We start from the raw sequence: 16,539 nt of genomic DNA on the forward strand, positions 1-16,539 counted from the left end.
TCATGCTACAATAATAACCACAGGGTTAAGGTTAGGGGGCGATTGCAGTTATGATTTTTAAAAAAACCGTCCTGCAATTAGAAATGGGAAACAAACAGTGGTCTCCTGTTGCAAAGTCCACTGTTTGGTTATAGCCTCGATCCACTGCATCTCCTCCAATAAAGCAAAATTTTAGACATATTTAAACGTCATAGTCACAGTAAATCAAGATACTTCCCAGACTTTGATGTGGACAGCGTTTTCTGTGATTTTCTCCCTTCTGTTGATAATAGTTGGTAGATAGTAATCCCTTTCTAGTGACAACTGTTGACAGCAAAGTCTAATATCTGCCTCTAAGTTGGGAATACTAAACCGGTTTCAGCGACCGTTTGTAAAAATGTACATTCCCTACCGTCATTTTTCGCAAACCAGCAATGGAAAGTTATATAATACATATGGAATTACCCAAACATGCTATCTTTATCTGGTGCTGCTTTTCTGCTTTCTAAAATCCTTCGTATATCAACCCTATTGTGTGTATGTAGTTTGTTTCCATTTTCAGTTGTGCATATGCAATTTCCTTTACACAGCTTTTGTTATCGTGCATCAGTGGCAACCTATTACATATATGGAGCACTACCAGCCTATAGTATATTCATAGCATTTGTTGGTGCAATAAATCTATCATTTTTATCATATATATTATGTAGAAGGAAGCAGGGATGTAACAAATGACAGCACAAGCTATCGGGTTCATGCTTTGCAATGCAGGTTACGGTACCTTCATTTGATACAATATCTTGGGAATTGCTTTGTATTAGGATTGCTTCAGAGGCTTGTGAGGAAATAGTTTTATGTTATTCATACTGAGGTTCGCCCATAATGTGAACTTATTACTCTTTCATCTATGCTGCACTCCACAAGCCCACGGACCATTATTCATAAGCATAGAGCCCAGTATAACAAAGACCTTTCCTTCGCCTTCATTGTTTTAAGACTGAAAGGTTTGTACTGTAGGAAATAAAGACAAAGAAGAGAAATATGTTGTGTTATATAATGTAATTTAGCAACAATAGTGACGGTTAACTAGTTACTAGTTAACTAGTTAAGTACTGCTTTCTTAAGAGTGATGCATTTCATGTAATAAAAAAAATATTAGCATGCAAAAAAATATCTTAAAATCTCAGCACACCTGGAAATATTGCTTAAAGGATCATCAATGTATTCTGTTCGGTGATTCTAAAGTAAATGCACACAATTTTTATTTTGAAAATCCTCTAATTTCTTGGCAGTACTAAAAAAACAAACAAACAAAAAAACTGTGATGTGTCAAATGTACTTCCCCTCTTGACAATTTGTAGTTTGCAGAAGGAAAATGAAAGACGCGAATCACTTTTTTTTGCTAGATGACTTCTATTTGTTAAGTTCAAAACTGTAATTTCCTGCTTCAGTTGATAGTGTATAGTGTAGTATGACTGGTAACACGGGCAACATAACAATAATTGAGCCTTGTCCCAGTGGCATGGTTAAAACTCATACCACATAACCACAGCGTCCATAGTTCAATTCTGGCAGCGGACCTTTGTAGCATGTCATTTGCCACTCTCTCCACTCATTTCCTTTCTATTCCCTACAATGACACTATGTAATAGAAGCAGAAAATACCCCAAAAATAAAATAAAAAAAACATAATAATAATTGTGTCATCAATTTTCTCTCCACTTGTCATTATAAAGCCCACTACAGAGTCTCTCAACTAGATTCCTTACCACTTTAGGGGGGCAACACAGAACGCAATAAATTGAAAGTCCACTTTTTTCTATTTTTGCAAGAATTGTTAATATCCATGCAAACATATGTGGTTTAAACTCTATGTATGTATATACCCTTTTACACAAAATGTCTTGCACAAGTATGTGACATGTAAGTTACACACTTGTGTGCTTGAAACATTGTTGAGAAGGAAATGCCACATTAAACTGGTCGACTTGACATCTTCACCTAGGCTATTTCACCTCATACAAACCCCCAAAGAAAATAACTGTTGAAAAAGAAAAGTTGAAAAAAGAATAATTGAGTTGAGAAGAAAGAAAAAATTCACTTGTTTACTTTCCAAAATTACAGTCAGGTTCATGGCTTTGTTTTGTAGTTAAACCCAAGCTAATACCCAATTAAAAGCATCCAAAAGTTAAATACCCGGAACAACACACAGTATGTTCATTTAACTATATGTCAAACAAAACAACTCCTCAAGCAAATGTGTCCAGCTGATCTCTGGTATAATTGCACAAATAATCCCTCTGTGGGTTGCGTGATACATACCTGCGTGGAAGTCAACTCCCACAGCAAACAGTGTTCCCGTGATGGGCATGAGGGCTTCACTGTTGTCATTTGGGTCCAGAGAAATTCCCCGGATTCCCTCATGGATGGAATACATCAGAAATGAGTCAACACCTAAAGATCAACAAAACAAAGAACAGCCTACAGTATTGGACCACAAACATAGACAGTATAGCACATTATGAATGCCCTGACGCCTCGGACACAGCGTGTGTGCGTGTGTGTTGCTGAACTACTGCGTCTCGCACGCTTAATGTGTCCACACAGGCACACAGCCCTATCTCTCTATCGTTTTCCCTGTCTGGAGAAAATAGGCGAGACCTCAAATCTCTAGATGATGCGACGCAGCAGCCAGGCTGTGTGGCTGCTCTGACCTGTTAACATGGGCACCGAAATGAAAAGCAAGAGGTTCCGCAACGCACACATGCTGCTCACGCATCCTGTGTGTCCTAGGCGTTAGACATATGTACAGATTAATCACATAGATTCAAACATAAATGCATTGCTTTAGATTAATGAATGCAAAGATGTAGTCTTAGTGATAGAAAATATTGGTGAAACCTACCCTCACAAGACATGCGGTCGCTACGCAAGTTATATCCAACAGTGCAGGAGCAGCTACGGGTGTTCTCAGAAGTGGGGAAGCAGAGCTGTGAGCATCCTCCGTTGTTTATCTGGCATGGGTTTCTTCCTGAATGTTAAGCACGATCAGCAAAAGGCAGAAAATAAGGTATGGTAAATGTATGTGGGTAATGTGTGCATGTTTGTGCCTTCATCTTCATATGTATGTTTGTGTTGTGTTGATATTATTGAGTGTGCTTACCTTTCTGACCCTCCCTGTCGTACACCTTCATGTGAACCACCCCGCTAGTCTTGTTTCTCAGAATGACAAGGTTCCGTCCATCCCTCTTGGTAACCGTTCCCAGCTGTGCTGATTCCTCATCTGCCCACCAGAGTTTGCCGCCTGTAACCATCAACGTCATTTTCTTAAAAATATGGCCACAGATACATTTTCAGTAAAACTGCAATGCAAGGGCAAATTGATCTTTTTGCTCAAAATAATACTGCAGCATTTTGGTCTTGTTGAGGAAATGTATGCAAATCAAGGTGTGATGCAAAGAAGCCTTCAAAAACATTACATTACAATCCAATAGACCCATTCATCACCAATTCAAAATGTAAACGGCATGCTTCAGCTTTTGCTCTAATCCACCAAGGCTGACACTCTTATGCCGTAAAGCCCCTTAATAATTGTTGCATTCTCTGAGCTGATTTGAGATTAAGGAGCGGGGTACCCTGTCCCCTGCTCTACCTGGTTGCAGTTGCTGATGCCTGCATCTTGCAGCCATAAACCATTGTTTGTATTATATTTGGGAAAGGTTTTCGCACCACCAAAGGCTCTTCCATGCACCTCAACAATGTGGGGAGTTTCCATTATGAAATCAAATGGACAAAATTGTAATTTTCAGTGCCACGTTCACAGATAGTTAAGGAAAACAATCACATTCACACACAATTTATATATTCATGACTGGCATGTAGAAAGATATAATCTTTGACAACTGATATTCATCAGTTTCACACTCATTGTGCTTGTGGTTGTATAACATGCAAAAACCTTCAGTGATTCAGAGGCAGCTTCTTTACATCTTTGATGTTTTATTTTATAAGACCATCCTTCATGGGGTAAAATTCTCTTTTAAGAGCCAGTCTAAACACCTAAATGAAACACTGGTGCTGGGGAAATGATAACATGTACTGTAGTTGTTGTGTGTCATGGCTTTTCACTGTCTACTCCCTGACAGAGTGGCTGGCGTGTCTGGCTCTATGTGACAGTGAACCTCCAGGTTTATGTGCTGCTGCCGTCGTGAGCATAAATGATGAGTGTGTCTTTGTAAAGAGGCACATGCACAATAGGCTCCTGACCCCAGCTCAACCAGCCACCACCACCATACGATCCTCCAGCCCTATCTCTGCCCTCAGCAGAAATCAGTGATGCACAGTCCAGGCACTTTGCCACAGACTCTACAGACGTGACAGGAACTCTCAATTTTCAAATCCCACTGAAGTGCAAAGTGAACAAAGTCAGGTGGCCCCTCTCCCTCCAGAATAGACATTGTAAATGGCGTTGAGATGGACATGATTTTAGTCCTTTTTGAAAGAGTCAAAATGGACTATAACATTGAGAAAGCATGGTTTAAAATGGGAAGCATAATGGGATGACACATTCATATTTATACAGAGGTAACACCAAAATAGGTAATTGTAAAGGATCATCTTCTTCAGCAGGTTAAAAAAAAAAATCGTGTTTTTTAATAGATTTTCTCTATTAAGTACCTGTTCTATTAGCAGCAGCAATCACTTATTAAATGACTGATGACTGAATGATTGATGTCACATCATTTACAGGTCAATACAATTTTTAATGTTTTGTGCTAGAATTCACTCAACCATTCTGAGCAGCATTGCCTTTATTGACATGAATAGTAGTGCTGCACACAAACTGGTATAGTGTATTACCCTCTTTAACTGTATTAGCAACATAACATAGATGACACCATAATGTTACAGTCAAAACAATATGTCATAAATAAATTGTTACTTATCAGACAATTTAGCATAGCATAACATATATGTTTTTTTACAAAACAACAATCAAAACATGTGCCCTTTAGGTTCACACTATCAGTCCCTTGAAGGTGAGACACTGTTTTGCTCTCTTACCCTTTTTGATTTAAAAAAAACAAAAAACAAACAAGAAAACACACACACACACACACACACACACACACACACACACACACACACACACACACAAACTATTCACACTTGCATTAATAGCTTCAGGCTCAATGTCATCCTTTAAAAAAATCAAATAAATTCCCATGAGTGAGAATGACAGTCTACATGCCGTTTACAAAACACTTGACCCTGGAGGACATGCTAGCCTTGATAAGCTTTGCCCCCTGTGTTAATTTGATGCCGTGGGGACTGCCGGCTAGCTGTGATTGTTCGCTTGTGGCACATCATATTCAATTTCCACTTCAACTGCTAGTTTGATTCCAGGCAAGTCAAGGCTGATGGATCGCCCACCTTCTAAATAGAAGCCCTCACATTTCCCTCAAGCCAATCCAATTATTACAGCGCCGTAGGACTTGAGTGGATCGACCTTGTGTCACTAACAGTGCCTTCGTTACACCTTTTCACAACCAGCTCGTGCAATCAGAAAGACATGCATGCAAAATGAATAAGCCAAAAGGAAACACAAACACCCCAGAATGTTTCTTTTAACACACTGCATTATGCTCATCAATTGAATTATCATTTCAATCGATTACTTTTACTTAGCTCTCTGAAGCTGAGGATGTATTATCACAAAACTTTTACAGAAGAAGGCAATATTCTATTCAGTCTGATTTCTTTGAAGAACTGCACTCCATCGATACCACTGCAGTAGAATCACTTTTGCAAAATCCCTTTCAGCAGTTGTGTGTCTACCTCTGCCTCCTGCTGTGAGGGATAGAACTCAAGCTTTCCTTGTTTACACATGCTGCTGCTGTGGAGTAACCTCAACCACTTCAAACACGACCAACTAATTGATCAAGATATCACAGACCATAAGAGAGAGGAGAACCACTGTTAGATTAATGCACTTTAGTGCTGATTGATTCATCCTTAATTGGTACAATTAGTTTGAAATACAGGTAGATAGGAGCATATTTTGAAGGGTGCTGTTGTGACACTCTGAACAACACTTTAAACTATCATCAGTGTTATCACATTGGAAACTTGGAATATGGAAAACAGTTCTACTGCTGCTGACATGTAATCTTGCAAAAGGTGAAAAGGGGATATGAGTTGCTACATATTATACAACGCCAAGCTTAACATTAACAATTTAATATCTTTACAATATCTATTTTACACCTAACATGGGTGAAGTCAGTCACCTCACGTCTAGATAATTTAAGGTCTGTGATATCCTCATTAAAACACGTCTTATGAATATTAAATAACATGTTCATGCTTGCATGAATCCAAGTAAAAATCCACTAAATTGCTATCTTCTATATATAGTATTAATTATAATGCGAAAAATGTACTGTTGAGCCACTGTGAAATTTCTCTATTTAACAAAGTATAATAGTAATGCAGTATAGTGCTGTTCATTCAACCATTCAAAACAATTTCCTCAACATAACAAAATATCATTAATTGTGATTGATGGCGACTCGCAGACATCATTTCACTGTTTTGCTGTACCTGCTACTGTGCAGGAACTGAGCCATTACTCTATGTCACCTCGTATTCTATCTCCCATTTATGAAATGCAATAATGAAGTCTCCATCATCCATATAGGAAACAGCCCTCCATGGTCAAAGTCCTTACTGTAAGAAATTCCTAGAAAAATGAACCAAAGAGATGTGGCTTACAGTTGGGGAATGCTAACGGCTCACAGAACAGTAGGATGCCATTCTGCCACTGCTGTGTTATTCTGTAACAGTGTAAAAACCAAAGTGCTCTCTGCACATGCTGACAGATACCCACTACAATGGAAACCAAGGCCTGTCATGATTAATAACATGCTTCAAGAATGCAAAGTATCACCCTGGCAACACTCTTGATTTAAATTTTTCTTTAAAAAAAAACAAAATTATACTTTGGTCCAAAAAGACACATGCACACACACACTACCAACAACTCTCTGTTCAGTATGTTTGCTCCCTTCTCATTATCAATCTTGGCAAGCAAAATGAATTCACATAGCTCAGTGGGAAGATTCCCAGTTGTCAAGACTGCAGCAGTGTGGACAAAATTACAATTCTGGTTTATGGCAAAAAAAAAAAGGCATTGCAGGTGCTACTCAGTAATTTCACTTACGTTTGGCATATACAGTATGTGTGTAATTTCCCCTACACCACAACACAGTTTGTGTTGTTTTAATTATAACATCCTGTTTGGTTGTTACACCAATAATAAATATCCCTCCCGAATATTATATTTTAAAGCAAATGTACAGTACTGTACTCAGTTGACTGTGACACATGGTCAATACTGGAAGCGCATATATACAAAGACTAAAAGTAAAAAAAAAAAAAAAAAGTTTTGAAGTTAAAAGTTTAAAGTAAAATGGTTTGGAGAGCCAGACCTTGCCAGCAAGAGTGACTGTTGCAAAGATTTCTATCCAGGCCATGTTGACTTGGATTTCAGCAGATTTCTAAATTAACCTACAAGTTGATAGATGATGTGACACATTGGATTCAGCACAGATACCAAGAATCAACACATAATGAACATCCTCCTCCCTTTTCATTACAAAAGGGGTGAGAAAATCAATCATCAATCACTGCTTCGCTGTGTTTTAATTATCTAATGCCCCTGCTACTACACACAAAGTGAAGCACAACTGTTGCAAGGACTGGCTAAATGGCTTCATTCTACAGCCACTTAACTGGTTAAATACGTAATCCCTCCACACTCTCTGACTAATCCCCAGTGGCAATCTGATGCACTCGTGACAAGCTCCACTCACCCATCACGGCCAGAGCTGTGCCTTTGGCTAACTCCCTCTTCAGAGTCTCCAGCACTTCCAGCCCACTGCCATCCAGATTGCACCTGTTGATAGTGCCATTGGCTGAGCTTATCCAGTACAGCTTGTTGGCAGTGTAGTCTATTGAGAGACCTGAGAGGAAGACAAGTGAAGAGAGAACAGCAGGTTAGAACTTACGGTGAAGGCTCACTAGGACAGCTAGCTTGACTTCAAAAGAATTTGTAGTACCACCGGCAAAACACTAATCAGAGACATACGAAATGGGTACTTAAATTGATAAGCAAATCATAAAATGGTAAGACAACTATATAACTTGTTATGTTATCCTTAATTTTGAGACATTACAGTAAACAAAGGAAACTATTCCTGAAAAGTGTGTCTATCTCTACCACTTTTTGTACTGCACTGAGTTCCACCAGGAAAGATAAACGAGTAAAATTAACCAGTAAAGTAAACATATTCAGTTACAAACCCTGACTACATTTAAGTGCAGCACTGAGAAAGTGCATAACACAAATATCAATAAAATCTAAATAAAGTCATTTTGACTACTATACTTTACTGTACAGTACTGCAATGATACATGCAGTAAAGATGCGGTACTGCATTAATGTTAATATGCGGAAGTTTGCATGCAGTTGGTTGGATGAGGTGTTCATGTTTATATGACAGCTGTTTGTGGGGGATCTCTTCATAAAAACTCCAGCTGGCATGAAAAATGAACAAGAGTGAGACTGGCAGCTTTTAAATCCATTTCCTGGCTGACATGATGGTTTTTCATAGAATACAACTATCAATGGTGGCAACTGAAAGCAATTTCAATTGTGGACCTCTGGACAACTCACTGTCTCCCACCATGTGTTGGATTTATGTCTGGCAGATTCACAGTCACAATGCATCATTAATTTACTCTTGTCCCCAGGTCTATCCCATAATCATAAATGAAGCCAGTGAAATACGGTGTACCCTGCTATCTGTATTGCTGACAGGCTCAGGAGAATGAAGAAATTCAGTGAAGACAATGGTGTTGTTTGTGTGAGAAAGGGGGAGTTTGACCTTGAGCTGTGTGACAACAGCCACTAGAGATGAAGACCAGCTGATTGTTTTCTCAAGCTGCAATCGCTCACTCAAGCATGTGGGAAAAGAGTTAATATTCAAAATATATGGGAGTACTATGATTTAAATATTAGCTTTATGAACATGTAGAAAATGTTGAAAATCAGATGCAAGATTACTGTGTAAAATAGGCAGATCTGCCAAAAAGCATAACATCATTTACCACATTTTCCCAAATATTGTAATTCATACCCCCAAAATTTAATGACACATCGAGAAAATCTTAGATCGATCACTTCTCTTACTGTTGATGCATCTCAGCAGAGGACATCCAAAACCATTGCTCAGTGATTCTTTTCCAGTTCTACATTCCGGCACATTTCTGACTGACTGTTTTATACCTATAGACTCATCCTACTCAACAGAAGCTTGAAGGATTTGAAACATCTTAATCATTGTCCTTGCTGGAATATTTTTACATATTTGTTTTCCCTTTTCTTTCTTCTTTTCTTCATTCCATGTTTAACACATTTTAATTACTTTAACTTTGTTTAAACTTAATGAACAATTTGTTTTCTGATTTCAGTAATAGAAAAGCTTGACTTGTGTTTTGAATGAACTGACAAAAGGTCAAATGCAAAAAAAAAAATTTCTAACACTGTCAGTATGCATGCAGGCATGCAGTACATACATAGTTATAGTATATACTCAGGTGAGCAGTCAGTGACCAGAGCAGTAAAAAGCCTGTCCTTTCAGAGGAAGTGAACATTCCCTTTATATCTGCATATGTGTCACTTCAAACTACATACACGGGTGCATAAATAACAGCGCCTCAATGTCTACACTTGTTAACGGCTTAAAAGATTATCTAACTGACTATAAAAAAGGCATAAATGTTGGAGCCAAGGGGACGGTTTGAACATTGCTGTAGAGTTGCACAGTATTTCAAAGGCAACCACCTCAACCTTGAACTAGAACACAATACCTTATCATACAAGGTGGCCCTTGGCAGATGGACATAGGGAGACACTGGGCTTGAACTATATGCAGTCCACATTAAGGCCTATTTACATTACAAAGCAATTGTAGGGTACAATCTACAATTTTGGAAATCGCAATGTGCCACACTGGGTCCTTTTAATACATACCTGCAGATTGACATCTTAATGAGAGCATATTTTAATTTAGTAGCAAACCAGGTTCATTCATTCATAGCCATCAGGTACCCCCAAGTGAATGTACACTTTCCATGTGATAATTCTTCCTGTTATAGTACAAGAATCATTCAGGATTGGTTCAAGGAACCTTCAGGTGAAATTGCAGAAATGATGTGATTACTATAATCTTGTGTATGAATCCATAAAATCAACATCAGTGAACATATTTGTCATAATGTCATAAGAGCTTCCATAGAAAGAAAAACATCTATCCATTAACCCTGGACAGTTGTGTGATGCTCTGATGTCTGTAGGATCAGCTTTAACACTAGAACTGTCAATAGCAACAAAAATGGTCATGAAAATAACAAAAATGTAAAATATCCATGCTTGTATTTGATTCACAGATGGTTTAAAAGTAAATTATTTCTTTGGGAATCAAATGATGAGTATACAAGTGTCTGCTGTAGGTAGGTAGGTTTGTCAAGGGAAAGAAATTCCAGCATTCCTTCATTAACCGCAGATTTTGACACCTTTACCCAAAGAGTCTGGGACATTGCCTGTTGATATAACATCACCATTGAGGAGGTGGGTATTCTTTTTGATTCATGTTGACGTTGTCAAAACAGAGAAAATGCAAACAGGTAAAAACATTAAATCTGATTCAATTTGTAAAAGTCAGTGCATGAACATACATGGAAATAAATTGATTATAAACACATTAAGGCAAACTGAGATTATTACAACTTTCATGTTAACACCTATGTTTCAAATTAAGGTTCAAATAAGAGAATTACTTTGAAAGAATTTGGAATGAAGTGAACACAGATGCAAATCTGCAAACCATGCAAGTGCTTTAATCTGGTCCTTTACAGTCATATTGTCTAGTATGTTATTATTTAGTCATGTGTATGTAAACATACAGTACAGAGTTTATATAAACTGAGCTGACAGAATAAAATCAGTGTCACTTTACACATGTAAAAAACAATCTGCTGGGTTTGGTCACATTCAAAGTACAATAGGGGTCTAACTCAGTGCAATACCCTCATACTGACCTACAGGTTCCCTCTGATTCTGGTGGAGGACCTTGCTGTTGCTCCCATCCATGTTGGCCATGTTAATGGTGTTGCCATCTGTCCAATAGATTTTCCTGTGTGAGAAGGTGTGAAGTGAATAGTTAGCGATCCAGTTAGGCACAGGGTATCATGTGGTTTATAACATAATTAGTAAATGTTATGTTTTTATTAATTAACTGAAAATTGAATGTAAGCCAATAGATTTTTTTCCACCTCACAACCTTGTAAGGATCTGAACTAACCTTTCAAGCTCAGAAAACATGTTCTCCTTACAGCAACAAGGCTTTGATCACCCTTTCGGTCTGCAGTCAGGTTTCTTAATGCATTGAACGTGAGGTACTGATGAAGTGTAGAGACTGTTCTAATCTACTTACCCCTTGGCGGGGTGCACTACAAGGCACCTTGGCTTATCAATGCCGTGGATGATGGAGGTCTTCAGGGACCCATCAAAGCGAGCCACATTGATTTGCGACTCATCATTTTCTGAGCTGAGCCAGTATAAGTTCCTGGAAAGCCAGTCCAAAGCCAGGCCACGGCAGTTCACTATGTCTGTCAGAAAATGTATGAAAAACCTGTCACACCTGTGTGCTTTAAAGTTAATCTGCTACTTATACCATGAGCAGAAAAGGCAAAAATGGTCTTTAACAAGTGACATATACTTTTGAATATATACTTTGCTCTTGAGACCAACATCAGTTCTTACAATTAATAACTATCACATGATTAATTAGTTATTAATTGGTTAAAAATAACAACAATTACTGCACTTGTACTTATTAATTACTAAATACTACTCCCTACGCAGGAAAAAAGGCCCTAAGGGCAGATTGCTTTACCATTTAGTACTATATTTAATTGTTACATACCATAGAATCAATAATGGCTGACACACACACACACAAACACACACCAATTCAAGTGCACATACACAGCTATGACTTTGTATTTTTTTATGGATGTCTGGAATTCTCCCACCTGCAGAAATTATGGTCTCTAGCTGGGTGCCATTGATGAAGGCACGTTTGATGGTTTGGGTTTTGATGTCAGCCCAGTAAATCCTCTCCTCCAGGGCATCATAGTCCACTACCGTGACATCATCGATGTCTGGCACCGTTAGCGCCGTCATGACATTCATGTAAGGGTTGTCAATGTCCACACCACGTATTTCAGATCGCCGCACATACAGGAGGAACCTTTTCAATGCTGGTGAGATGATTAAGAAATCAAACATTTGAGAAAGGCACCTTTGCTGACCTTTTCTGTCAGGTGCAGCTGAGAGCATGATATAGATGAATAGCCTGATAATAATGCTAATGTCAATCAAAAGGGGAGAAATTCATATGTAAAACAAAACATCTCTCCTGCTGATACCATAGTATCCTATATTTTCACGCTGATAATATAAGGAGAAAGCATGAAAAATGAAGGTGTTAACTGCTTACCAAAGCAGGATTGTTTGTTGGGTGAAAGCTTTGTAAGGTGCGGACAGGTGCAGGACGCAGTGCGGTTGTAATTGATGAGACACAGATGTGAACAGGGGCCACGTCCATCATTCTCTTCACATGGATTTGAGGCTGATGGGAAGAGAGGAAAGAGAAAACAAGAGAGGTAGAGTAAGACAGAACATTTTACAACATTCAGCATAAGAGGTTGTGATGGCAAGCAAAGAGATATGCCAGTATAATTGCTGAGTGCAATTTGGACTTTGCAGCCTTTGCAGCATGACATTTACAGGCCATTCTGATTGTGCCACTCAAATAAAATGCATATTTTGAAAATGGCAAAAAAGCACTGCTGAAAACAACTATTATTACAATATTGTTTTTGTTGTGTAACAGCAAAAAAGAGATAAACCATTAAAGAACTGAAAGGAGATATGAAAATGTGTTCATTTGTTCCAAAAGATAACAAAAAAGAGAGAACAAAAATACAAAAAAACATCTTCTGCCCATGTTTGGGTGTTTAGGCTGGACTCCTGTTGGATTGGGTTTAAAGAGATTCAGGGAATTTAGATTTTTGCTTTTTTTTCCTCAGAAATTCTCAGAAATTATGGGATAAATTATCTAAACCGATAGATATACACAGCAAGCAGAAATTCATTTCGCTGTTTTTAAGTAGAACAGTGATCCTAGGAGGATCATTTTCATGAATTTCTTACTCTACCCTATTCAGAATAAATCACCTTTGCAAAACTAAAGAAAGTCACCCACAGTTCAATTATTTCCCCTCACACTGTAATCACATTTCATGCATCAAACACATCATTTTTTCCATCTACTCTAGATGATTTATGTCAAACAAGCTCATTCAAAGTTCATTTCCCAGGCTCACTCAGCAACACATTGGAGAGTCCTGTTGCATCATAAATGTGGCTTATTTTAAAGCAAAAAAAATGCAACTTTGTCTCTGTAAGCTGGAAACTACACCCAGCTGACTCAGTATGCTAATAGGTAGACATCTGAGTGGATATAGCACTGCTTTCACCTGAATCACGCTCTTGAGGGATGACAGGCAGCAACAACAGAGCCAAGGTGTTTGTTTGCTCTAAACTGTACGATGTCTTTGTTACAAATAAATAAAAAAATGTGCACAGCACTGTGCAAAGGCAGTGGAAATGGTGGTTCTGCTCATTTGCAATACTGTAGGTATTGAGGACACTGTTCAATTCCAACCCTGAATAATTCAGTCACATTCAGGGAAGGCCCAGTGTGGTGATGATAGCACTTAGTATGCAACTGCCTCTTTCCACTGAGAGACCCATATTTGTTGTTCTTATTTGTTTCAAAGCCTGTCATATTTGTCATGATAACACTACCGACACAATTACAGTATGATTTATCCACCTGCATATAAATGTGTATGTTCTAAATGACATTACAGTGTTTGTATTCAAATTTGCACATATTGAGAAAAATGATTTTGACTGCAAAGGGATCTAACTGAATTATCCTCAGCCATACCTCAATTTCTCCTAGAGAACTTCAAGGTAATAGGACAAAGGGGAAAAAAAGGAAAGGTGTGTACTACTACTATGACTACAAAACATGTACTGTTCCTAAAAAAATGATTCCATAGAGCTAATTTGACTTTTGGGCAAATATAATGGTTGAAATAAATATTACACAATTGTGTTACAAAGAATGCATCAACACCAACATTCATTAATCAAAATATCAGAAAAGTCACTTTCTCTGCTTTGTTCTGTCTACTGTATAATGGTACAGTGGGCGTAGGTGTTTTTGTGATACTCTGGCTATAATCAACCAATTATCTGTTATAACTGCGAGGCCCTGGGACTGCCAATCTGCTTTCTAATTTGCAAATGCTTGTTCCCCACTCTTATGTTAAAACACTACTTTGCCTTTCAAATGACACGTTGTATTTACAGGCTGTTTATGCCTCCAGTGAAACTCCACTGTGGCACCTGCTGAATAGCTCCTGAGACCAGCTGCATATTGGTGTTCAGTCTCCCTTCTTCATCAGATCCCTTCCTTTCTTTTTCTCTGGCAGATGTTCAGGGTCTAGTGGAGCACCACATCTCCTGCCCTTAGTTCTGGCTGGAGTGGATAATAGCCAGCCCCCCAACCCATTGAGCTTACTGTCGTCTTTGGAAAAGCAGTCCCATGCAGATACAGGAAGGAAACAAGCAAATTAACTCGTGGCACATTCAAAAAGTGGAGGATTCAGTGAATAGATGTAAACCCGATTACCAACGTAATAACGCCCATATAAGGATGGTGCATGACTTATATGTGTATGAAGGGAGGGATACATAAACTTGGCAATGGTGAAAAAGGCAATTGTGATGAAGACTGATCCGTCAATCAGGTGGTCTTGGCACACATGGAAATAAATGTTCCATCACCCCGAATTTTATTTTGGCAGATCTGCTTAACAAATATATCAAAATCAATTTCAAACAACCTATTTACAGGAAATAAAAAACAAAACAAAACAAAAAAAAACATGAAGTGACTTGAAAAGAGATTTGATGCTATTCATCTTGAGCTTGGCAGTATATCTCACAAGCTGCACATCAAGTATGATTGGCTTACATATGTAGGCTTTCTGTCAGACAACACATCAGCAGTGTATCTTTAGTCAGAATCTTGGCTTACTTGGCCATTTCGTAAAATTGATTACCTATTCCACTGTGGCAGACACAAATTCAGCAGTGTTCAATGAAAGGAAATTGTTGGCAATATTAATGAAATTTCAGAACTATTTCATATATTTCCTGTTATCACAACACACTATTCACTAATTCAACTAATTGATTTGATGAATGGATGTGCCGCAGTTATTCAGTGGCGTTGTTATGGTTCTCATTTCTGCAACTTCCAGTAACCCTCCCTTTTACAGTCCCCTAATTACTGGTAATTACTGGTATGGTAAATTATAGTATATTATTGGGTAATTACCACTGGTAATAAGTAAGTAAATACAGAGAAACTACAGCTCAAACACCAAGGAAAACCTCTACCATTACCCAGCAACTCAACTAAGTACCATGTAGTTGTGACCAGTTTAGGTTGGTAATAACTCAGATATAATTGCCTACTTCCTAAGAAAGTGGGCAACCAATTCTTACAGACACCTCCTCTATTACCCATCAATTCAAGTTACAATTGTAGTTATCCAAGGTTAATATTGGTAACAGCCTAAGTTAAATTATGTTCTATCTAGAAACTAACATAGTACTTTCCAATAAATTACATTTTCCTATATAGTTATTGTTCATGGTTACACCCATTTATAAAAAATTTATTAGATTTACCTGGTAACTACCTCCACAGGAACAGTTTTCCTCTAGTGTCATGGTAAATCTTCTTAAATACTGGGTATGCTCTTGCATATGTTTTTACAATTTACTCAGTAAGTAAGCTGAAACTGTACTCTAAAATGAAGCCTTGTTTGTTTCCATGGTATTACCATGATCTTTCCATATCTGTCTGACCACCACTGTGTGTATTTTAACAGTTTTGATCATTCTCATGATTTGATTGTGATACATCACATTATATTCACTGAAAAACTTAAAAACAATTCAAACATCACTGCAAGAATATTTCTCACACCTGATCAATATCAACATTCACAATCCCAGACTGCTTTTTAGTACAATAGATTCTCTGGCAAATCCCACAACTAACTACAATATCGAGTTTCCAGGTTCTAAATGTGAAGAGTTTTCTGGCTACTTCAGGGAGAAAATAATCAACATTAGATCTGGTATCTGCCAGCAGAACAAGCACACTGCATTTTTAACTACAGTATATCCTCTGTGCAGAGTGATGTCAAGTTGGAACCTTTTAACCTGGTTGAAACTCCCTACATGTTCGCTTGTCCCAATTCCTACCTCCCTTTTTAAAACTA

The 16,539-nt window shown here is 38.0% G+C and overlaps 1 protein-coding gene across 1 annotated transcript in view; it reads right to left on the reverse strand.

Annotated features, from left to right (window-relative positions):
* lrp1bb (low density lipoprotein receptor-related protein 1Bb) overlaps nucleotides 1–16,539 on the reverse strand; it is a 201,102-nt gene that overhangs the window by 79,552 nt on the left and 105,011 nt on the right. Inside the window, exons 27-34 of the mRNA XM_044366489.1 lie at nucleotides 12,606–12,737; nucleotides 12,139–12,366; nucleotides 11,538–11,712; nucleotides 11,143–11,237; nucleotides 7,854–8,003; nucleotides 3,143–3,283; nucleotides 2,885–3,010; nucleotides 2,302–2,433 (exon numbers count right to left, since the gene is read on the reverse strand). Of these exons, the coding sequence (XP_044222424.1) occupies nucleotides 2,302–2,433; nucleotides 2,885–3,010; nucleotides 3,143–3,283; nucleotides 7,854–8,003; nucleotides 11,143–11,237; nucleotides 11,538–11,712; nucleotides 12,139–12,366; nucleotides 12,606–12,737 (1,179 nt within the window). The remainder of the gene's footprint in view (nucleotides 1–2,301; nucleotides 2,434–2,884; nucleotides 3,011–3,142; nucleotides 3,284–7,853; nucleotides 8,004–11,142; nucleotides 11,238–11,537; nucleotides 11,713–12,138; nucleotides 12,367–12,605; nucleotides 12,738–16,539) is intronic.

This window comes from Thunnus albacares, chromosome 11, assembly GCF_914725855.1.
Source record: "Thunnus albacares chromosome 11, fThuAlb1.1, whole genome shotgun sequence".
Classification (NCBI taxonomy): Eukaryota; Metazoa; Chordata; class Actinopteri; order Scombriformes; family Scombridae; genus Thunnus; species Thunnus albacares.